General features: G+C 42.0%; 2 protein-coding genes across 5 annotated transcripts in view; both read left to right on the top strand.

Annotated features, from left to right (window-relative positions):
• Positions 1 to 22,393, top strand: part of LOC137383791 (transcription factor E2F3-like) — a 62,052-nt gene extending 39,659 nt beyond the window's left edge. For both annotated transcript variants that reach the window (XM_068057006.1, XM_068057013.1), the window contains exons 4-7: positions 13,574 to 13,734; positions 15,060 to 15,172; positions 15,475 to 15,613; positions 18,983 to 22,393. In XM_068057006.1, the coding sequence (XP_067913107.1) occupies positions 13,574 to 13,734; positions 15,060 to 15,172; positions 15,475 to 15,613; positions 18,983 to 19,257 (688 nt within the window). In that variant the 3' untranslated portion in view covers positions 19,258 to 22,393. The remainder of the gene's footprint in view (positions 1 to 13,573; positions 13,735 to 15,059; positions 15,173 to 15,474; positions 15,614 to 18,982) is intronic.
• Positions 22,394 to 25,022: 2,629 nt separating this feature from the next.
• cdkal1 (CDK5 regulatory subunit associated protein 1-like 1) overlaps positions 25,023 to 25,275 on the top strand; it is a 1,149,347-nt gene continuing 1,149,094 nt past the window's right edge. For 2 of the 3 annotated variants that reach the window (XM_068056978.1, XM_068056983.1), the window contains exon 1: positions 25,023 to 25,202. The gene's annotated coding sequence lies outside the window, so the exon portion shown is untranslated. The remainder of the gene's footprint in view (positions 25,203 to 25,275) is intronic. The other variant, XM_068056992.1, reaches the window with a different exon arrangement.

The following is a 25,275-nucleotide window of genomic DNA, read 5'->3' as shown; positions in this document are numbered from 1 at the left end:
GTAGTAAGGAGGGATGATATCTTAGAAGGTTCCTCAAATGAGGCCATATGGGTCGAACTTAAAAACAAAAAGGGGGCAGTCATTTTGCTGGCAGTGTTACTACAGGCCTCCAAACAGTCAGGGAGAGATGTAGGCAAATCTCAGAGGTGCAAAAATAATAGGGTAATAATAGTTGGGGATTTCAACTTCTGCAATATTAACTGAGATAGTCTTAGTTCAAAAGGCTTAAAGGGGGCAGAGTTCTGAAAGTGCATCCAGGAGAGCTTTTTGAACCAGCACGTAGAAAGTCCAACAAGAGAAGGGGCGGTACTGGACCTAATCTTAGGAAATGTAGCCAGACAAGTGGTAGAAGCGTCAATGGGGGAACATTTTGGAGATAGTGACCGTAACTCTAAGATTTAAGGTAGTTATGGAAAAGGACAAAGATGGAACGGAAATAAAGGTACTGCATTGGGGGAAAGCTGATTTCAATATGATAAAACAGGATCTGGCCAAAGTGGACTGGGAGCAGCTACTTGTAGGAAAGTCTACATCAGATCAGTGGGAGTCCTTCAAAAAGGAAATAGAGAGTGTTCAGGGCCAACATATTCCTGTAAAGGTGAAGGATAGGACCAACAAGGGATATAGAGGATTGCATAAGGAAAAAAAAAAGGAGGCTTATGGCAGATTCAGAAGGCTGAAAACCGCAGAGGCCCGAGAGGAATATGGAAAGTGTACTAGAAAAAAAAGTAATGAGAGCGAAGAGGGGTCGTGAAAAAACACTGGCGGGCAAGATAAAGGAAAATTCCAAGGCGTTGTATAAGTATATTAAGGGCAAGTGGATAACCAGGGAAAGAGTATTTTTAAAAATTTATTTAGAAATACAGCACTGAAACAGGCCCTTCGGCCCACCAAGTCTGTGCCGACCATTTAACCACCCATTTATACTAATCCTACATTAATCCCATATTCCTATCACATCCCCTCAATTCTCCGACCACCTACCTATATTAGGGGCAATTTACAATGGCCAATTTACCTATTAACTTGCAAGTCTTTGGCTGTGGGAGGAAACCAGAGCACCTGGCGGAAACCCACGCGGTCACAGGGAGAACTTGCAAACTCCGCACAGGCAGTACCCAGAATTGAACCCGGGTCTCTGGAGCTGTGAGGCTGCGGTGCTAACTACTGTGTCGCCCATTAGGGACCAAAGTGGCAATCTGTGGAGATGGAGGATGTAGGTGAGGTTTTGCATTAGTACTTTTCATCTGTGTTCACTATGGAGAAGGATGATGTAGGTGTAGAGATCAGGGAGGGGGATTGTGATATACTTGAACAAATTAGCATTGAAAGGGAGGAGGTATTAGCGGTTTTAGCGGGCTTAAAAGTGGATAAATCTCCAGGTCCAGATGAGATGTATCCCAGGCTGCTATGTGAGGGAGGGGTGGAGATAGCAGGGGCTCTGACACAAATTTTCAAATCCTCTCTGGCCTTAGGCGAGGTGTCAGAGGACTGGAGGACAGCGAATGTGGTACCATTATTCAAGAAGGATAGCAGGGATAAACCAGGTAATTACAGGCCAGTGAGTGTAACATTAGTGGCAGTGAAACTATTGTAAAAAATTTTGAGAGACAGGATTAATCTCCATTTGAAGAGGCAGGGATTAATCAAGGATAGTCAGCATGGCTTTGTCAGGGGAAGATCGTGTCGAACAAATTTGATTGAATTTTTTGAGGAGGTGGTTAGGTGTGTAGATGAGTGTAAAACAGTTGATGTAGTCTACATGGACTTCAGTCAGGCTTTTGCTAAGATCCCGCATGGGAGATTGGTCAAGACGGTAAGAGCCCATGGGATCCAGGGCAATTTGGCAAATTGGATCCACAGTTGGCTTAGTGGCAGGAGGCAGATGGTGATGGTCGACGGTTGCTTTTGCGATTGGAAGCCTGTGACCAGTCGTGTACCATAGGGCTCGGTGCTGAGACTCACTGTTTGTAGTGCACATTAATGATTTAGACATGAATATTGGAGGTATGATCAGTAAGTTCGCAGCTGACACGAAAATTGGTGGTGTTGTAAATAGTGAGGAGGAAAGCCTTAGATTACAGGACGATATCGATTGGCTGGTAAGGTGGGCAGAGCAGTGGCAAATGGAATTTAATCCTGAGAAGTGTGAGGTGATGCATTTTGGGAGGATTAACAAGGTAAGGAAATATACTATGGATGGTAGGACCCTAGGAAGTACAGAGGGTCAGAGGGACCTTGGTGTACTTGTCCATAGATCACTGAAAGCAGCAGCACAAGTAGTGAGGTGGTTAGGAAGGCATACGGGATACTTGCCTTTATTAGCCGAGGCATAGCATATAAGAGGAGGGAGGTTATGATGGAGCTGTATAAAACGCTAGTTAGGCCACAGCTGGAGTACTGTGTACAGTTCTGGTCTCCACACTATAGGAAGGATGTGATTGCACTGGAGAGGGTACAGAGGAGATTCACCAGGATATTGCCTGGGCTGGAGCATTTCAGCTATGAAGAGAGACTGAAAAGGCAAGGGTGTTTTCCTTAGAGCAGAGAAGGATGAGGGGGGACCGAATTGAGGTATACAAAATTGAGGGGCAGAGATAGTGTAGATAGGAGGAAATCTTTTTCCCTTGGCGGAGGGGTCAGTAACCAGGGAGCATAGATTTAAAGTAAGGGGCAGGAGGTTTAGAGGGGATTTGAGGAAAGATTTTTTCACCCAGAACGTGGTTGGAATCTGGAACGCACTGCCTGAGGGGGTGGCGGAGGCAGGAACCCTCACAACATTAAAAAAAAATATTTAGATGAGCACTTGAAACGCATAGCAAGGCTACGGGCCAAGTGCTGGAAAATGGGATTAGAATAGATAGGTGCTTGATGGTGGGCCGAAGGGCCCGTTTCTGTGCTGTATTGACTTGACTCTGACAAACGTAGATTGGGTGACCGCTTTGCGGAACACCTTTGCTCAGTCCAAAAACGTGACCCTGAGCTTCCTGTCGCTTGCCATTTCAACACCCCCCCCCCCCGCGCTCATGCCCACATCTGTGTCCTAGGCTTGCAGCAGTGTTCCAGTGAACATCAACACAAGCTCGAGGAACAGCATCTCGTTTACCGATTAGACACGTTACAGCCTACCAGACTGAACATTGAGTTCAATAATTTCAGAATTTCAGAGCATGACTGCCCCCCCCCCCCTTTTTATTTTTTATTTTATTTTTTTAATTTTATTTTAGTTTGTTTCACACTTTTTTTTTTTAACCATGTAACTGCCCACTTTTTTTCATGTTTGTGCTTTTGGCCAGGGCTGTTCATTTTTCTGTCCATTAACACCCTCTCTGCACTAACACTTTGTCTTTCAGCACACCATTAACGCACCCTTTGCTCCATGACCTACTTGTCAGTTATTGTGAGACCCTCTGTCCTATCAACACCTTCCCTTTTGTTATCTTTTGCCCCACCCCTACTTTATTTGCTTAAAACCTATTACATTTCTAACCTTTGCCAGTTCTGATGATAGGTCACTGACCTGAAACGTTAACTCTGCTTTTCTCCACAGACCTGCTGAGTATTTCCAGCAATTTTTGCTTTTTTTCAGATTTCCAGCATCTGCAGTATTTTGCTTTTATTTTAGGCTCTTTGTTTGCCTTGCTCAGGCTCCTTACACCTGACAGGAAAATCGTCTCTAATTTTCTCTCCTGGATGTTTTATTTTTCCAGGTGCAAAAGTTTTCAAACCATAGTTTTGTGCTCGCACAGGCACAATCGGCTATGTTTGCCACCATTTGTGCCCAGTGTCTGTTCCTTTCACCTACTTTGCTTACAATATTTTAATTTTTAAAATTCCTTTTAGGTGAACATAATTGGAATGTTGTAATTGTAGTTCCATTTTCTGATCTTATATTGTGTCAGAGAATCCTGCACATCACTGCTATCTGGTTAAGAGGATATGTTTCTGCATATCAAAGCCCACGTGATAAAAAATGAAATTAGTGAGCAGGCTCAAGATTATAAAGGTGCAGTAGTAGTACGTAATGCTGTAAACATAGCTTCAGTCGCATCATGTTAATGCACTCAAAGTAATGTACAGCTAAGTAAGCAAAACACATCCGCAATGGAGCAAAATCTGAACAAAGTCTCGCCCAACCACCCCCCGCCACCAAGAATTAAGACTTCAGCCCTCAACTCTGCTCCAGGGCATCATTGCAGGAGTTCCTCAGGATCGTGTCCTAGGCCCAACCATCTTCAGCTGCTTCATCAATGACCTTCCCTCCATCGTAAGATCAGATGTGGGGATGTTCGCTGATGATTGAGGAGTCACTAATTGTGAACACTGTGCAGATACTGAAGAAGTCCGTGTAGAAATGCAGCAAGACCTGGACAATATCCAGGCTTGTCACGCCACACAAGTGCCAGGCAATGACTATCTCAAATAAGAGAATCTAACCATCTCCCTTTGACATTCAATAGCATTACGATTGCTGAATCCCCCCACGATCAACATCCTGAGGGTTACCAATGACCAGAAACTGAACTGGAGTAGCCATATAAATACAGTGGCTAGGAATCCTGCAGCGAATAACTCACCACCTGACTCCCCAAAGCCTGTCAAGCATCTACAAGGCACAAGTCAGGAGTGTGATGGAAAATCTCTCCACTTGCCTGGATGGGTGCAGCTCAAACAACACTCGAGAAGCGCGACACCATCCAGGGCAAACAGCTCACTTGATTGGCACTCCATCCACAAATATTCACTTCCTCCACCACCAACGCATAGTGGCAGCAGTGTGTACCATCTACAAGATGCACTGCAGCAGCGCACCAAGGCTCCTTAGACAGCACCTTCCAAACTTGTGACCTCTACCACCTAGAAGGACAAGGGCAGCAGATGCATGGTAACACTACCACCTGTCAGTTCCCCTCCAAGTCACACACCATCCTGATCTGGAACTATATCGCCATTCCTTCGCTGTCACTGGGTCAAAATCCTGGAACTTCCTTCTGAACAGCACTGTGGGTGTACCTACCTCGCATGGATTGCAACAGTTCATGAAGGCAGCTCACCACCACTTTCTCGAGGACAATTGGGGATGTGCAATAAATAATGGCCTAGCCAGTGACACTTCTATCCCATGAGCAAATAAAAAACTTCCTTCCCTTGTTGAGCAAGCAATGGAGGCCATATTTAGGGATGAGAGTTGGGGTGCTAGAAAAGTGCAAATCAAGTAATGGGGAGCACTCGCTTGTATTGGCTGCCTATCTCTGCTGCCTGCACTTCTCATTGAAACCACTTTCTCGCCAACAGTCCCTTACGCTCCTCACCCCCCCCTCCCCCCTTCCCAAATGCTGCCCTGGTTCCATTTGTCCTTCACAAACTACCCCTTGGCCTGCTTCATTTCTCTCTTACAGTAAATCTCACTTCCCTGATTGCATTTCCTGTCCCCAGTAACTACTATTTCTTCTTCCTCATCAGTGGCTGGCACTTTGACAACTTTGAATTGACATGGTTGAATTACCCTAGGCAAGTAATGTCTTGAAAGAAAGAAATCTGCCGTCCTTACCTGGTATAGTGCACGTGTGACTTCAGACCCAAGGAATGTGTTTGATTCTTAACTGCCCTCTGAAATGACTGAGCAAGCCACTCCAGTTGTCAAAAGCAATTCGAGATGGGCAACAAATGCTGGTCTTGCCAGTGACATCCACATCCCATGAAAGAATTTTTTTTTAAAAAGTAGTTGTTTCCTGGTGGCCAAGCTGACACTTGCCCTCTCTTCACAAAAGCATGAGGTAAGAATACAGGGGGAGGGAGAGGGGGCAGAATTCCCAGTCCGGGAAAGTACTCTGTCTTCAATGGAATACTGCAGGAAGAATACTAAATCACATTTTTTGATTAGTATAATCTCCCTTGATGGTCAGCATACATAAATGATGCTGGACTGTATCTGTCAGACAAGGTTGGCAGAGAAAATTTACATGATACCATATCCAAACAGTAAAACAAGATCCACCAACACCAAAAGGAGTTGTCTACACAGTGGGCTGCTAACTCACCAGCCGTTTTCAGTCACATGAAAAATGTGGAGATGTGTGATGCATGGCAGTCAAGATTACATAGTTAATTAACAAGTGGACTGGGTGAAAGTTTTACACAAACAATTCGCCAGATCAACCTGAAGGTCATAAAAGTTTTATCTGCAATTTGTTGGCCCACTGGGTGCCCTGGCATGCACTAAAACATATGCTTGCGACCCCGAACCAGGCTACTGAGGACCCCTGAGTTTCAGTTTAGCTGATGCAGAGTGTACGTGCTTTCGCAGTAGTGATGCACCTCAGTAATCTAAATGAAACCTAGAGAATTTGGACAGAAGTTGATCAGTGTTGAGGATGTGCGAATCCTACTGTCTAGTGACTTGTGGCACTACTGATGTCTAATTGGAAAAAATCATAAAGCTTATGAGGACAGAGCAATGAAAGTTTTTCTGCTGTTTGTCCTGCTGTTAGTTCTTCGTATACCATGTGCTAGTGCTGGGATCTGCAACTTTAATTAGTCAAAAACAATATCTTAAGAGCCGCAAAGCTGTTACTCAAAAGCCAATTGTAATGGCAAAACAAGACCAATATATTTAAGGATTTCTATGCAACACCTTTTTACTGAATCTCGTAAACGTGCATGTGTTAATATCCATGAAAGAGGGCATTTGATTATTAACATTTTAAAGGTTTTCACAAAAAGTTGTTCATTGCTTTCTCAAGTACAATGTTAATACAAATTTAAAACAATGAAACAAGCCATTTAATTAATGTCAACTCCTTCATGAAGTGAAAAAATGACTTTGTTAAATGTGATTTCTGCTACTGGATTTCCTTGGGCAGTGTGATTTCGGCACAATATGCTGTCGTTTTTCATGTAGGACTGTAAACTTTCATCGTTTAATTGGCTTGTCCACTTTCTTTTTATGAAATTCATAATTGAACAACTGGCTCACACAGGTAAGTAGATACGAAGATGGACAGTATGCCCTATCGGTTTCTCCAAGTTACAGTAAATGCTCGGCCAAGAATTCCAAGCTTCAAACACAGTTTGGTCCTTTTTTTTTTAAGATCATGCATTTTAGTCCATCTGTGCAAAGGTAGATTTCTCCCTTTCTAGATTTTTCAAGTTGGCTTACCAAGCTTCTGATTTTAGAGGCTCACACATCCTTGCCCTGCAAATCTACCAGTTCAAATTCTAATTCTACTTGGCTCACCCCTGAAAATGTTGAAAAGTTGAGGACCCAAGGTGTCTACTTGAAGGGGTTTAACAAAAGTTGTAAAGTTGCCCTTTCTTTTCTAAATTCCTGAAAATGTCCTGCAAAAGCTTCTTATGTTTACAGAATCGCATCTTTTAGGTTTTCCTTGTCAAGTATGCTGTTTAACTGTTCACTGATGGGAAATGAGCAAGGGAACCTGTCTCTATCTATCGCAAACAGTGATAGCTTATGCTCAAATGAAAGCACTTTTTAAAAAGTGAGAGCCATGTTTCCCATTCCTTAGAGTTTTCTGTTGAGGTTGTTTAAATCTGCTGTGATGTCTGTCATAAAGTGAAATTTGAGCAGCCACTGTGGATCTGTTAACTCTGCATAGTCACAGCTCTTTTCTCACATGACCACCTTCACTTCCAGACAGGTTGAAAAAAGTGCTGAACACTCCCACTGGAAAGCCAACTTACTTTTTTGGGAAGAAGGTCCACATATTGACAATTGACCTCTTTAAGAAGTTGACAGAACTGCCGGTGGTTTAATTCTTTTGTCATTTTGCTAACTATCTTTCTAACCAGGGACATCATTTCTGTGAACTCAAGAGGAAATATTTTGGCTCAATGCGTCTTGGTGAATTATGCAAAGAAATGACCACATTGTGATCGTGTTTTTTGCAACAGTGACAAATCCCTTGTTTATCCCTCCCATACTCAGTTCCCCATCTGTAGTGACTGAGTTTATTTTGTTGCTACATATTCCTTTTGTCTTCAGGCAGTCTATAATAGCTGAGAAAATATCATCTTTTGTTTTTTTAAGGGTCTTGGGGTCACTTGGAATTCACTACCTGCAGAGAAGAGCAATCTGCAATATCGTAAACATCTCACAATTCATCACAAGCAATAGAGATGCCTGGAGCTAAATTTATATCAGTCTGTTGGCTGGTGATATCTGTGGCCATTTTCACTGTTCTGTCCCTCCTAATCTTTGCTGATCAAGGCATGTCTTTAAATTTTTCAAGAATTTCATTTTTGTACTTAAAATCACTGCACAGCTGCTTTCATTAGTTTGATAAAGCATTCTTTTACATATTCATCATCTGAGAACAGCATTCCTGGTTTCATAATTTTTTGAGCTGCCACAAAACCAGCAATACTTGACCTCACCCACTTAGTGAACGTGTTCCTAGATATTTCTAACTTGTTCTTCAGTCCCTCCACCATTTTTTTTTGGGCATCTCCAGCTATACTTTTCAGCTAAGGGACTGTGCTTTTTAGTGAAATGCATCACGATTTAATTTCCTGTTGGCTAATTTCTCATTGTAAATGAGACAGATAGAGAGGTCAGCCGAATTTGGGATGAATGTGAATGAATCCGTCCATTCATCTTGGAATTTTCGATTTTTTTTTTCTCTTCAATTCTTCTCCTCTTTGCAGCCATTTCCAAAACAGCCTCAAAACAAGGGCTAGAGTAAGTTTGTTTCTTGAATGAAGTATATGCCTGCATGCAAGCAATGCATGTGCTCACCAACACAACTACAAGACCAGGGCCAGAGTGAGTGCGCTCTTTGATGTCCTTGGCTGCGGGCAACGCATGGTGGCGATAGCATGTGACACCATTTTCTGGGTAAAACAATCGACAAACAGTATTTTTAGATACTTAAATGTTTTTGCATGGGCAACATTTGGTAAAAATTTTTCCAAAAATTGATACTTAATTGAACAATACGTTCACTCGGGAGCTGCACGTCAGTCCTTCAGGAGCTGCAGATTGTCGACCCTGTTCTGGTAGTTATGGTATTAGATTAATAGCCCAGATTTTATTGGTTCAGATTCCTTTGGTATACATTTGGCTGGCCAAGGAGCTGGGAGTCCTCACTCCTGACTCTATTGAAGTGTCTCCGTTTCAGGTTCAACAAAGACTAGTAAACCTCTGGCTGATCGTGACCATGTATTTCGGAAATTCCCCCCCCCACCCCATTGTGCTGCCCTAATTATCCCTCCCTGTTGAGCAGTACTTGGAGGAAGCACTGAGAGAAGCAAGGGCGTCAAATAGGGGACTTCCATGTCTACCATCAAAAGTGGTTCTGTCATATCATCACATAAGTGCCAGACTTTTCCTGTATCAGATGGTGAGGGAACCAATACCTGGAATAGTCTGCTTGACTTTGTTCTCACCAACCTACTAGTTGCAGAATGACTCTACACGAAAGCATTATGGGAGTGACTCCTGGATGGTCAATGTTAAGGCAGAACATTATAGTACTACCATAATACACAAGAAATAGGAGCAGCAGTAGACCATATGACCCATCGAGCCTGCTCCGCCATTCAATACGATCATGGATGATCTTGGGCTTCAATTCCACTTTCCTGCCTGCTCCCCAGATCCTTTGATTCCCTGCGAGACGAAAAATCTATCTATCCCAGCCTTAAATGTATTCAATGATGGAGCATCCACAACCCTCTGGTGTAGAGTATTCCAAAGATTCTCACAACCCTTTGAATGTAGTAATTTCTCCTTATCTCAGTCCTGAATGATTGGCCCCTTATCCTGAGACTGTGTCCCTATGTTCTAGATTCCCTGACAGTGGGACCAATCTCTCAGCTTCCAGCCTATCAAGCCCTTTCAGAATCCTGTATATCTCAATTAGATCACCCCTCATTCCTCTAAACACCAGAGAATATAGGCCCAATTTACTCAGCCTCTTATCATAGGACAACTCCCTCATCCCATGGACCAATTTAGTAAATCTGCCCTGCACTGTCTGTTGCGCAAATATATCTTTTCTTCAATGTGGAGACCAAAACTGCACACAGTATTCCAGGTGCGGTCTCACCAAAGCCCTGTACAATTTTAGTAAGACTTCTTTATTCCTGTACTCCAATTCCCTTGCAATAAAGGCCAACATGCCATTTTGCCTTCCTAATAGCCTGCTGCACCCGCATGTTAACTTTGTGTGTTGCTTGTACGAGTACCCCCAAGTCTGTCTGAACATCATCACTTAACAGTTTCACTCCTTTTTTAAAAAAAAATTTCTGCTTTTCTATTTTTACGACCAAAGTGAACAACTTCACACTTCCATACATTATACTCCATTTGCCATCTTGTTGCCCACTCACTTAGCCTGTCTATATCTCTTTGCAGCCTCTATACGTTCTCCCTGCAGCTTACCTTTCCACCAAGCTTTGTATCATCAGGAAACTTAAGTACATTACTCTCTGTCTCTTCATCCAAGTCATTAATATAGAGTGTAAATAGCTGAGGCCCCAGCACTGATCCTTGCAGCACCCCACTATTCACTGCCTGTCAACTTGAAAATGCCCCATTTATGCCCACTCTGCTGTCTATCTGTTAACCAATCCTCTATCCACGCTAATATATTACCCCCAATCACTGTGCCCTTATCTTGCCTATTAATTTTTAATGTGGCACCTTATCGAATGCCTTTTGAAAATCCAGTATACTATATCTACAGATTCCCCTTCATCTACCATACTAGTTACATCCTCAGAAAACTAATAAATTTGTCAAACAGTATCTCAGTTTAGTAAGACCATGCTGACTTGTTCTAATCATACCATGCTTTTCCAAGTGCAATGTTAAGACTTCTTTAATAATAGTTTCCAGTATATTCCCAATGACAGGCTGACTGTCCTCCAGTTCCCTGTTTTCTCCCTCCTTTCTTGAAAAGCGGTGTAACATTTGCCAATTTCAAATCTGATGGGACTGTTCTGAATCTAAGGAATTCTGGAAAATGTGATGTTTGCTGCAAACTAAGGACAGATCTAGCATCCCTGAGGTGTTCTGTCAGCCAGATCAGAATTGTATATCGCCATAATCTGCAACCTTATTGTTTTGTACATCTTTACTCCTGCATCTCCATTATGCCAGGTGATCAATCTTCATTCATTGGGGAGCACAGAAGGATGGGCCAGGAGCAGCATCGGGCATTCCTTAGAATGTGACATGAACCTAGTGAAGCGACATCACAGGGCTACCTACATGCTCAACACCAAAACCAGCAGGTTATAGATGGAGTTGAGCAGTTCCACAACAAGTGCTCATCCAGTCAATCAAGTAGGTTACTAGGGAAGATAACTACGTGCACATCCCCATCTTCGAAACTACAAGTGCCCAGGATTTGAGTGCAGGACACAAAGGTGAATGTTTTCAAGTGTTGCTGGCCAAAAATGCCAAGTGGACAGTCCTACTTGGCTTCCTCCAGAAGACAACATTGAGGCTTAGGCTGACGGGTGGAAAGCAACATCTATGCCCCAGTATCAGGCAATGACCATCTACTACAAAGATCCAATCACATCTACCTGACCATCAACGATAACTCCATCATTGAGCCCCTCAACACTCTGCATCCTGACAAGAAATTCAAGTAAACCAGTCAAATGTTAACATTGGATATACCAGCATGATAGTCTGGGTACTTGGAGGCTAGCTATTCTGTGGCAAATGCCACCTAATATTCCCGAAGTGTCTTGACCACCTACAAGGTCCATGTCAGGAACGTGGAATGTTGACTACTCGCCTGGATGGGTGCAGTGACAACACTTGAGGCCAGTGCAGTTCCCTTATCATTGGATTCTGTTAACTGTTGGCACACTTCGTTATGTACAATCTCTAAGCTGCATGGCAGCAACTTGCCAGGTTTGCTTCAACAACACTTTCCAGCCCTGTGACTTGTACCACCAAGAAAGCAAAGAGCAGAAATTCCATGGGGACACAAGTCACCTGCAACAAACCATTCTGACTTTATTTGTTATTGGAATGTGGGTATCGCTGGCAAGACCAGCATTTATTGCCCTTCCCTAATTGCCCTTGAAGGTGGTACTGAGCTGCCACCTTGAACTGCTGCAGTCCATGTGGTGTAGGTACGCCCACAGTGCTGTTGGGGAGGAAGTTCAAGATTTTGACCCAGCGACGGTGAAGGCACAGTGTTGCATTTTCAAGTCGGGAAGGTGTGTGACTTCGATGTGAACTTTCAGGTGGTGTTCCCATGCACCCGCTGTACTTAACCTTCTAGGTGGTACAGATCATGGGTTTGGGTGATGCTGTCAAAGTAGCCTCAGTGAGTTGCTGCAGTGCATCTTAAACATATATTCCTGTTCCTCCTCCTTCACTGGGTCAATATCCTGGAATTTTTACGTGACAACATTGTGGCTGCACAATCACTGCATAGTCTGCTGCAGTTCAAAGAGAAGGCCCCTCCCCACCTCAAGCAAAATCAAAAAAGGTTAGCGGTGCCCTGTAGTGTTTCAGGGATATTTGGAACAATGTTGTAAGAATCTAAGTTTTGTTATCTGCCAAGTGCCTGCTTGTGGATCATTCTCTGCATCAGAGACATGCACGTTCTTCAGCCCTGGGCTTCAGGTATATTTGGACATGGAGTCTGCTCTCGACTAGATTGGGCATGGCCTCCTTCCGACTCGACAATGGTGCCATTTTGCTGTCATTTAGGCAGAGCCAGGGATTGTTGTGCTGTGCACATGCTTATTCACCATCCTGCTGTCGATAAACTGAACGGTACCAGAGTTCCGTGCATGGTGTCACTTGCTGAAGAAATGAACCTTGATCTTTGTGCATGTGATGCTCTCTATTGCTGGATCCAGGCTTCTAGCTTGCTGCAACTCTCCCACTCTCTCCTTTTGGTACTAACCTTAGTGACCAATGCTTCCTTCAAATTGTGGCATGCAAATAGTTCTGAAGTTCAGTTGATCTTGATCTTGAAACACAACCACCACCCAAACAGTGATGTGAACAAATGACTGGCAATATGACTGTCAAGCAGCAGTATACGACCTGGTCTGTGACATTCTACTGCAACATCATAAAGTAAAAATGGTGCAAACTGAGCTCTATGGTTCTTTTCACTCAAACAGTTCTGGCGGATGTGTTGGGCAAGGGTAAGGTCCAGCCTCCTGAATGGGCTCCCCACTTTGATGCCAACTATATCTTCTGTAACAAATGGACTTCATCCAGAGATGTTTCCCCCATAGGGTGATGGGTTAAGAGTAGAATGGATGATATTGCCTTGATGAGAGTAATACCTTGATTTGTGCCAGAGTCTGATAGAATTAGAAGGATGAAGATCAGGCCCACCGTGAAGGTGACTCTTCGGTCTCAAAGTTCAAAATTGCAGCTTCCAGTAGTGTTAAAAGGATTGCATAAGAAATCCCTTCTATTAGGGAAAAATGAAATTTGATCTTTCAAAAGCTAACTTTTTCAGTGTGTTTCACATCAGCTTTCAACACTGGAAATTGTAATTTCTTAATTATGGAATTTTTGAAGTTTGAGTTGTTGAGTGATTGCCATGATAATGGTGTCTTCCTGCAGGGGCTGCAGCCTGATAGACAATGATGGTTTGCTGAAACGATGCCAGGGTCTGAATCGGGAGGTGGCTGAGCTTAGCCTGAAAGAGAAGAGGCTGGATGACTTGATCCAGAGCTGCACCTTGGACCTCAAAAAGCTAACAGAGGACTCCGAAAACCAAAGATATCCTTTGATTTGGGGTTCAAAATTTTTAAGTGTTTTGGTAGAATAGATGGGACGAAACAATTTCCATTGGCAGGAGGGTCAGTAACCAGAGACAAGAGATTTTAAAAGTTAGCAGAAGAACCGGGGAGAGAAGAGGAGAAAATGTTTTATGCGGCGAGTTGTTTTGATCTGGAATGCACTGCTTGAAAGGGTTACTAATTCTCGAGTATTGACTTTGTCAAGAAAAATTTTCAGGGTTATGCGGAAAGAGCAGGGGAGTAGGGCTAATTTGATAGCTCTTTCAAAGAACTGGCACGATGGGGTTGAATGTGCTGGGTAATTAATGAAGACAAGTAACATGGTTGTAATCTTGCAAGACAACTTCTAGGGCTACGTTCCAGAAAGCTTCAAGTCAAGTGAGGATTCAATGTGACTAGTTAATTGAAGAGGAAGGCCAACTTCAGAACAACATGGAGGAAGGTTCTGTGGTTTCAATACAATATCTAACTTGTAAGGTTTAATCACATGCTTTTTTATAAAATATTACTTATTATTGGTGGAAGGCCATTTCAAAGGCATTCACCACCATTTACTTCTGAAACTGACAGCAACTGCTGGAGTACGCACATGTGCAGTTAAATGTGGAAATCCAGAACTTGCTGTCAGTGATTCTATGCTTCTCCACAGGGTGCAATGTTGAGGTAGCCTCAGACTGCAATCCAGTAGAAATCACTGAACTGATGAGAACTTGCCCTTTTATGCAATTAATCTTGTTGTGGAAAAAAAAAGATTGAAAAAGTCACTCCTTATTGAATGTGGTGTAACTGGGTTTTTAATGGTGTACTAAGTTCATAGTTTCTTATGAAAAACCCCTCTAGCCCTAGAAAACTAAATGTATAATTATGGTATGTCAAATTTCACATTTTTAATTTTTTAATGTTTAATATTTCAGCTTCTACCATAATCCCATGTGTATGGCCCAATCACTTGATCCACTTTCTGGAAAATGTAATTACAAGTGAAATCCATCAGTGCATTTTCTATCCTGGTTTGCTGTCTATGGGAATACTTAAATATGATTGCATGCTGACATCACTGCTGTGGATGCCTGGAGATCCCCTTGACTTTGCATTAGATGCAAACTGACACTGGGAAAGGGGAAATTCATGCCACAGAGATGATTAAATCTTTGGGCAGTTTTCTTTGAGGTCAGTAGCTAGAACTGTTGCTTCGCTGCTGAACGTGAAATCTGAGCCACTGTGTGTTTTGTTTTCCACTGACCGATAATGTGGGTCAGCTTAATTGTTGCTTGATGCCTAGTATACTTTCCTTAACATAAACACATTAAATTATGTGACTTATCAGGACATCCGAAAGATCCAGAGTTTCAAGGGCCAGGTGGTAATAGCTGTGAAAGCTCCTGCTGAAACCAGGCTGGAAGTACCTGATCCCTATGATGTAAGTCGAGACTCATTTGGAGAGAGCCTGGTAACATGTCATCAGTTGTTGTGATTAACATTGCCTGATTTGTTTTCTTTGTCATGTATCTAATTGTCCTCACTTGTGCTGATTAGAGCATACCTAATCCTTGTATGCTTCAGACAGGCATTCACTGAAACAACCTTGAAGAGGGGAGTTTTAGCTTGGCAGAAACTGATTATTTAACTTGTTTTTCTATTTACGTAAAATAGATTGCGTTCTCAAACCATCTCCCTGCTTTTGTCTGACACTCCATCTTTTGTTTTTTAAATTTTCTTCAGACTTTCCAGATACACTTATTAAGTTCGAGAGGGCCAATTGAGGTTTACCTGTGTCCAGATGAGACAGGAGCATCTAGTAGTCCATTGAAGGCTGCCAGTCAGGAATATTCTACAAGTATTTCTCAGTCAAATGTCCGAGGTAAGCCGTAGGCGAAGACTGTTTTTGACATGAATATATATATTTGTTTTTGTCTGACTCTCTCATTCTTCGGTTTTAATAGGTCAATAAGGCTATTTAAAAAAGCAAAAAAGAGCGATTTATTTCTTGAACAGAATTGAATGCAGAGAAATTATTCTAAACTTCTATTAAACCTTGGTTTGATTTATGCTTGAGGTATTGTCTACAGTTCTGGTTACCATATTATGAAAAGGATATAGAGGCATCAGAGGGTGTGCAAAAGATTTTTTGATACCAGAAATGCCACGGTTATGCCCATCAAGAGAGGATGAACATGCTGGGGCTGTTTTCTTGAAAAGAGAAGGCTAAGAGATGAACTTAAAGGTCTTTACAATTATGAAATGTTTTTAACAGTGTAGAGCCTTTTCTTCTTGGGCAGTCCATTGAGACTGAGGATGACTTACTTCCACTCTGGTTTAATGAATTCTAATATGGCTAACAAGCCCGATGCACAAACCGCTGACTCTACCACATGTGGGGCAGGTGGTGTTTGAAGAGTTGGATAGGCAAGTTGGGGGGGTTGCTGTGCACTCCTTCCACTGCCTGGACTTGGCTTCTGCATGTTCCCATCGAAATCTCATGATGTCCTTGGTACCTTGCTGAATGCACCTTCTCTGCTTTGAGCAGTCGAGGGACAAGGGCTCCCATGAGTTGGTGGGTATGTTGAATTTCTTTGAGAACATCCCTGAAGTGTTTCCTCTGTCCTCTTGGAGTCTTTTGCCACAACGAAGCTGAGAACAGCAGTTGCTTTGGGAGTCTGGTGTCAGGCATGTGAGTGACGGGGCGCACCCACGAAGCTAGTTTTGGGTGATTCGCTGGGAATGTTGGCTTGGGAGAGGATGCTAACATTAGTCCGTCTGTCCTGCCAATGAGTGTGAAGGATTTTGCGGAGACAGCGTTAGTGGTATTTCTCCAGTGTCTTGAAGTGGCTGCTGTAAATCGTCGAGTTTCCAAAGTGTATAGGAGCACAGCGATCGCTGTTGCCTAGTACACCATGATCGTAGTCCTGGGTTTGGGGTCCTGGTCCTTGAAGACTCTCTTCAGTCGGCAGAAAGCAGAGCTGGCACATTAAAGCTGGTGCTGGATTTCGTCATCTATGTCTGCCTTTATTCTCTGCTGTACATGGTTTTTTTGACCTCACAAGCCTTGACTCTGTCAATTGAGTGTTTATGGAGAGTCCTTGAAGTTTGGCTATCCTCAGAAATTTGTCATCATCCTTCGCCTACTACATGATGACGTGCAAGCCATAATCCTTACCAGTGGGACCACCAGAGAGCCTATCCCAATGAAGGCTTGTAACTTGAAGGTGAGAGTGCTACTAACTGAGCCACAACTGACACAGGGGAGATGGTGGCATAGTGGTAATGTCACTGGACTAGTAATCCAGAGGCCCAGGCTAATGCCCTGGGGACACTGGTTCTAATTCCACCACGGCAGCTGGCTAAGTTAATAAAATTCAATTACATAAAAGAAATCTGGAATTGAAAGCTTGTCTCAGTAATGGTGCCATGAAACTATCATTGTCATAAAAACCCATCTGGCTCACCATTGTCCTTCAGGGAAGAAAATCTGCCATCCTTACCTGGTCTGGCCTACATGTGACTCCAGACTCACTGCAGTGTGGTTGACTAACTGCCCTCAGAAATGGCCCATTCAGTTCAAAGGTAATTGGGGATGGGCAACAAATGGTGACATTGCCAGCAATGCCCACATCCCACAAAAGAATAATAAAAGACGACTGGCATGGATGCATTAGAGTTAGATGAAGGATGGGAGCAGGCTCAAGTGGAACGTAAATGGATTGATTGGGCTGAATGACCTGTTTCTGTACTGTATATTCTATTTAATATGACTCCACATTATTGCCTTGAGGATGCCACTGAGTCGCTATAGTCATCCTAGGCCTACTGAAATCTTGAAACAGTTCCACTTTCCAAAATGTGTTCTCATAACTTCAAACCACCAATCCCATCTCTCTCTTTTTAAAAAAAAAAGAAACAAACTGTTCTGGTGCTCCAATATGCACTACTTTGACGTTTCAGCATTAATGTTTATACAAGAGTGTTTTTTTTTTAAGAGCAGTAACATCTGAAAATGTTTATATGCTGAATTGTAACCCGACTTGCATTTTTGTATCAGACTCCTGAGTACCAAGCTGCCTGAGCAGCAAATTCTCCAGTTTCAAGCTGCCATTGTGCTTTTCACCAGTGGATAGAGCTGCAGCATAGTGTACTGACCCCCTCTAGTGGCAAGAACAGTTTCTACAGAAATGTATTCTCATCCTTTTCAATATTTTCGATTTCATTTGTACATTGATATTTCATCATGAGGCTAAAGCAATTGCAGTCCCCGTCCAACTTGGACGTGAATTTTGATGAGTGATCCCTGCTGTATGGATGCATGTCCATTTGATGAGAACAGAATCAGACTTGGCTGTGATGCCCTTAACTCGAGAGTAGTCTACTGAGGCTCATAAATGAGGAATTTGTGAAGTAAGCAAAATACCCAATGACTACTGTTGCCCATGGAACCATATCCCAGCATGAATTAGTCTTCAGGAGAGGAGAACAAAGATCAAAGTATTCCAATCTTTCCCTTTTTAATTTTCCTTCCTCCCCATGTCTTCCTTTGACGACACAAATTAAGTTATTGGGAGAGTATAATCCCCCACAAGTCTCCATTATTCAGGTGTGTTTGCACCTATAGTCAGGCTGTTCAAATGCAATGGGATCACTGAGCCCAATCCTGAACTCTCCCACATTCTGTGTGTGCACATGCCCCACGGGGCTCACCTGGGTAACATCAGAATTAGCAAAGTGGCTGAATTTCTCTCCGCTCACCTTTTCATAGCCTTGGATGCTTTTACCGTTGTCCTGACATTAAAACCAAGCACTTAGTACAGATTAGCGGTGGAACCTGACTGTCTGTATAGTTTGGGATTTGAGGCATTACTTTCAGATTATCAAAGAAGAGCACAAGTTCTGATGAAGGGTCATCAATCTGAAACATGAACTCTGTTTCTGTCTCCATAGATACTGCCAGACCTGCTGAGTATTGCTGGCATTTTCCATTATTATTGCACAAATTCTGTGCTTAATGTGAAAGAGTCCATTTGGTGACTTGGTTAAGGTTAGATAGGCCTTTTTTATTGTTTGCATTTTGACAGGGTGAAGAAGTCATAGCTGTTCTCCCCCAAATGGAAACCATTACTTTGAAATGGCGCAGGCCATTGATTGGTTTATAATCCTATATTAGTAGTGTGTAGGCTGGGAGATAAGACTTGATTGGAAAACACTGAAATGTATTAATTCAATTGTTTTCTTTTGACAGATTTTGATATTTCTAATAGCACGCAGCATGGTGACTGTTCGGGTTCACACTATTCTCACCTTTCACCTTTGACTTCACTGAATAATCTCCTGCAGCAAACTGAAGATCAGATTTCATTGCCCATGGAAGAGGAAGGATTATTTGTAAATCTGTCTCCGTCGATTGCTCAAGAAGAGTACGTGCTGAGCATTGGTGATAAAGCAGGAATCAGTGACCTGTTTGATTGCGATGTTGATAGGCTTTTCACATTGGAAGATTTTTACGTAACCAATTAAGTGTTCTTTTTGAAGTATTGAATAACTGCTGCAGTGATGGTTCTAGAAGCTGAGTGTAAGTTTGGGAGCTGGTGAGTGATGAAGGGAAGTCTGTACTAGTTACAGAATAGTAATGGAACTTTTTTCCAGTAAATCCATGGCCAGTTGCGTTGACCCTTACAGTCTATCGGTTACTGGTGACACAGGTGTTTTATGCTGGTATTTTATATAAATTATGTATTTGCATGAAATGAAACTTCACTATTGATGACGATGCCAATAATGGAGTTTTTTTTGTTGGCTTTTGACATGTATAATGTAAATATTCACTCTGCAAATCATTTCAAGACCTGGTAATCTTTCTGAGTGACCAAGGCGAAATGATCAGCAGTGGAAATTCTCTGGATGGTATGAGATATGTCGAAGTGTTACATTTGGTCTTGCCTGGTAGAAGAGGCTGTGGCTGTACTGTCAAGCATGTTGTTTTGGTCTGTAGTTGAGTTGAATGTGGCAGGGTTTCAGTATGTGTTTGAAAAGTTTGGTTTTGTGCTGCATGAGTGGAGGGAAAAAGAATCTTATGAAGGGTGCAAATCAAAGTTCAAAAACAATTGCAAATATGGTTTGTTTGCAATAATGGCATTAATTTTTAAAAAACAAAACAAAATTCATTGTTTTTGCAATAACAACCAAGTGAATACTGCAGTTGGGTTTTTCCATGCATTTTCCTTTCTGCCCCTTTTTCTCCTGTGCATGTTCTGAATGAACTAGATGCTAGGTTAATTCTAGCTGCTGCTTCATACTTTGGTGCTCCTCTGCTGCTTATTGCTAGCACTTGGCTTGTGGAGGATTATTTAACATTCTGCTGTTACTGTATTACAAATTGTATAGAAGGGGCAACTGACTTAATGCACAGTCTGAAAGCATCCTAAATATGCTGTGGATCAGTGAGTACACTTTGTGTTGCTCTTTGCTCTTGTATCCTTGGATTAATTTGGACCACGGACATAGTTGTTAACAGTTGCAATGAGGTTGTGTAATTAACCAGGCTTCTGTTGAACAGGAGCTCATGGCACAATAGTTCCCTGAAATGTCTTTGGAGGCTACAAAAATTTCAAGCCAGAAATTGTCATATATTGGTGTGGAGTTCACCCAAGCAATAGTGGTTGAAAATGCTAAATTTCCTAGTGCCGTAATTATTGAAGATCAATGCAATTAATGCAGATGCATGCAGTTAAATTCCTGGTAAATGGGATGTGGGGGAATGATGGCAAAAGACAAACTCTTGTTAACTTGCTTGTTAAATGCGCTACTTGCTGTCGAACTGAGCCATCATGACCTGTTAGGTGGCTTGGCTGATGTCAGCTGGGGTAGCAGTGGAGGTGCTACAGTTGACTGCAACATCCATGGCTAGGGAGGCGATAAATTGACTGAGATTCCTCCTCCTGATCACCAACCAATAACTGCTGATAGTCTACACACAAGTGCAGGATTGAAATCCATTTTGGCGTCCTTGTGGTCAAATAGATGCATTTGCACGCAGCATTTTATTTTTGTAAATTTCTCATTTAGTTAGATATTTATAACATTCTGAAGGATAATTCAAAAGGGCTAAGAAAAATAGAAATATAACCAATAGTTAAATTAATTTTTAAGATTGAGATTGTTGAAGTTCTGTTCTCCAGTTGTGATCGGCTTTGAAACTGCAGGTTAATTCAGTGATCCAAGAAAGATGGTGTCATTGCTACTACTGGATGCAGAGCGGAAGAATTCTCTTGTTCTTTGAGCATTTGTCAGTTTGAATTCATTATACAGATTCTTACAGCTGAAAGCATTCAAATGTCAGTACTTCATTAACTGAACCATATGTTGGGCAACGAATACATGGGCTGCTTTCTCGTGACGACTAGACTTTATGCAACTTCAACAGACATTACCTGTTTTTCCACCCCCCCCCCCCCCCCCGGACTATGCTTATACTGTGGAATAAATATTTTCTGTTAATCTCAGAAACAATGTTCGTGCAGGCACACTCACTCCATAGCTGCTTTTGTCAGCCAGTTGAAGGATGCAAAAGGCTCTCTTTACTGTGTAGCAAACAAGTGAGATCTTAATCTCCCAATTATTAGAATTCCCCAATCACCCCCCACCCCTAAGTATGCCCCATGGATCATTTGGTTGAGACGTCAATCCACGCTTTGAATAGTTGCCCAGTGCTTAAGCTGCAGGTATTAGTTTCAGATTCTAATCATTTCACTCCACTCATGTCCTTGCCTTAGGGGAAGTCTTTGGCTGCTTGGTAATCTCAGTGTGGCAGCCTTTTAAATCTGCTGCTGCATATTTTGTATATCAACTTTGCTGTTGCACCTTCTAAGACCAAGTACTTAGTGCCCTAAACCAGTGTTGGTTTGGTTTCCCTTTTTCTGTGAATTGCGAACCACAAAAGACTTATTTACAGTTCTACTACAATAAAGTTTAAACTTAGTTTCTTTGGGAAAACATTTTGAGTTCCAACACTATTTATACAGTTATGAAATGCCTCATTTGAATAGAGAAGTGTTCAGACCCTTGAGTGCCATTGGCTTAGTTTTCACTCTTGCTGCTCTTGAAGTTGTACATTCAGAATCCAATGTCTTTTTTTTCCCAGCTGTATAAATATCTATTGAAAGATCCGAGTGTAGGACTATCTGTTAAGGAATTGAACAATGCATATGGTACTGTTCAGCACTGTGCTGGCTCTTGTTAATAAATTATGAAAAAAAAATCTATAATCTATTTAAAGACACTTTGCAATCTTTGGCTGTGTTCATTGTTCTGCCTTTTTGTATAACACATTTATGCGTCAATGCATTTTTCTTGGCTTTTCCAAACTTAATTGGACACTGCCATCACTCTTTGTAAAGACTTGTAAATGTTTTGTCAGCTGCATTTGTAACTAGTTTTTTTTCGTTTAAAAGATAGTATTTAACCCTAGAGCTGGATGCCTGTTATAAAGTGTACATACTGTATATGAAAGAAGTGTGCATCACACGTTAAACTTGTAAAATTCCAGCACAGTTCTGAATTGTGATGGTACTTTAAAAATGTTAAACTTTCAAGCTTTCCTTGAATTTCTAATGTTTAAACTTTGACAAGTGTAAATAAAATATTTGAATTTTAATGATACATCTTTCTGTATTTAATCTTAAATATCTTTCATCCATAAATCACTGAGCAAAAATGAGCCCAGTAATTGGAGACGTTTAGAGCAGGCATATCGATTAGGGCCTGAAATAACGAGGCCCCAGCAATTCAGCCACTTAAAGCCCAGGCAACTCTGTCCTATTTATGCTTCGGTTTCTCAGCTGCATGGTTTGACTTTTGTTGGGCTGTTGACTGGAAAGGACTGTTATTGGCCCTGCTCTCTTTTTGGTGAATAAAGTTGAAGTAAGAAGACATGGGCTATACCTATCCCATTAAGAATTTTTAAAATATATCTCAGACTTAGAATGGTAGAGTACATTATGCAGTTTGCAGACCCAAATTATACTGGTTGCACGTTATATTAAGCTCAGCATGCACAGAGCTACATTCTTTGGTTGGGTGACTGTTTGTTTAATCTCATTTGGGAGGGTTTGCAGCCTAGATGTTTGGCTAAATACTCCACACTTGACATTTTTTAAAGACTTCCATTTCCTGACTTCAGGATCTCCCAAAGCATGTGAATGGAGAGGTCATGTGAGATGGTAAGGTAGCTGTGAATATGGGTAAGTGAGCTTATATGGAAGGACAGATCAAGGGAGGATAGGAAAGCAGTGAGCTCTGAGGAGAGAAGGCATGGTGAGTTAAAATAGAAATTAAAATCAAGGATGAGAAGTTGCTTGGTGCAGAGGATGAGGGAGGAAAACAGCAAAGATATCTTGGTGCGAAACTCGGTGTGGTACTTGGGTGAATGGTAGAGAATGAAAGGAGAGGTGAGCAGGGTGGATCAAGGTGAGATTCTTTGAGAATGCAATAGGAGTACGAGAGCACCTGAGCAATGACCTTAAAGGGTCACCAGCTGAGCATCACTACTCCAGAGAACATGTGTGCAATGCCACAGGGGATCAGTAAGTACTTATTATGTCAGACCTCAGCATTTTCCCTGGCATCTGATTTGCTGAAATATTTCTACAACATACCAATCAATTCTAAGTGAACAGGTACAGAACTTGTCAATTAATAAATAGCAAATAGGAATGAAAACTGCCACATGTAGGTGGATTGGAGGCAGAGGGTGGGTGAGACAGACAGAGAAGTAGGCGAGAGTGATCAAGGTCACTCCTGACAATGGACATCTATCTGGAATACTCCGCATTGCTACAGCAAGTGTGCAGGCTACTTGTGCAAGTGAAGAAATGCCAGGTGTCTCTCTAAATCTGTGTCCAACATAGTGACCAGAAAATAAGTCAATAAATTAGTCTTCTCATTGAAAGTTTCTTCACAAAAATGCACCTTTGTTGTTTTGATTCATAGTAAGATAATTTTTAATACCGTTATCTTTCTGGAATTATCTCACTGGCCCCTGTGTAAGACAAAAATTGTAATGTGGCCCTCCATGTGAAAATGTTATGCACCCCTGCTTCAAATCTTTAATCTTGTGTTTTAAAATAACCTAGCAGCAAAAGTAATTCGCAGTGGCACTGCATACTATTTTGCTAGCTAGATAGAGTTGTGCTGCTCTCCATTAATATTTGTACGCTACTTTATTTACTGGGAGAAATGTGTTTTAAGTTGGACTGTTTCAAAGGTGTTAGATTGGATTTGTAATTTATATACAAATTAATTGCCTTATGTCTGTGGCTGAGTCAATTATGTCAAATGTCCGTGGTGCAACATGTTGGTGCCTATCCCTGTCTATGAATCTAGTTGTCTTCAACTCACCCTGTTCCCAAGTGGGAGTGGAAATCTGACCAGCGTGAAGGAGGGAGTCCAAAGTCACAGAGAAAGCACTGAAGACAATTGTAGTAGCCGAAAGGAAGAAACTAACAGAAAATAAACATAGAACAATGGGGATAAATAAAACTTAGAAACCACACAACAAATGAAAGATGTTTAGATAGGCGAAGTAACCTCGGAGGACAATTTGTAAATATTGCACTCCTGATGAAGGGTCACTGACCTGAAACGTAACTCTGCTTCTCTCTACACAGATTTCCCGCATTTCTTGTTTGTGTTTCCGATTTCCAGCATCTGCAGTATTTTGCTTTTATTATAAATATTGCAGTTGTATGAAGGGTTAAAAATCAAAAGTTCATAAAGATGTAATTTATTTTTCTTTCCTTGGTACTTTTGCACACGTGTGAATATGGGAGAAAATAAAGTTTCAAAGGGGAAACGCACATTTCAGCTTGTGTTTTGTGTTATGGCATAGTATATACGAGGCGTGGTTAAATACGCAACGTTAAAAATTGCAAATAATTTTTAAATTCGGAAACAAAAACTGAAAATCTAAAATAAAACAGAAAATGCTGGAAATGCACAAGCAGGTTAAGAGGCAAATTTTGGGCAGACTCCTTCACTAATCCGATTATAGAAGAGTGAATTACAGAAATTTCCCCAGCACTAATATTGGAAGTGAAATAATAATAAAGGACTGTGCTCGTTTTAAATAAAGTAATACTTCATGGTTAGAAAAGGGACAGACGAGTTACGTGTGCTCTTCATTACCTCGGTCATTATTAACCGTGCTTTGCAGCACGGCTGCTGGAGTCGAAGGGACACGTGGTCGATCGCGTTTGGATGCTCGCGCGCAAGGTTACTGCTGCCTGTGTTCCGAGCGGGTTGCCGTCCGTGAGGGAAGAACCTGGGTGAGAGGTCAGCGGGTGATGGCGCAGTGCAGTCGGAGCTCGAGATAGTGAGTGTGAGGAGCTGCAGCTGACAGGCACGAGAGGGATCCGGCCTGGAGCTCGAGCGACCGTTACTTTTCAAACCTTGGCGCTCAGTTTAGGGTAATGGGCCGTTTTTAATATTGATAAATAGGCGCGGGTGCACGCTGGGGTTGGGGGTGATATTCCCGCAGAG

This window comes from Heterodontus francisci, chromosome 2 (genome assembly GCF_036365525.1).
Source record: "Heterodontus francisci isolate sHetFra1 chromosome 2, sHetFra1.hap1, whole genome shotgun sequence".
Classification (NCBI taxonomy): Eukaryota; Metazoa; Chordata; class Chondrichthyes; order Heterodontiformes; family Heterodontidae; genus Heterodontus; species Heterodontus francisci.
The sequence above is the reverse complement of the archived record's forward strand: the minus strand, read 5'-3'. Positions and strand labels throughout refer to the sequence as shown.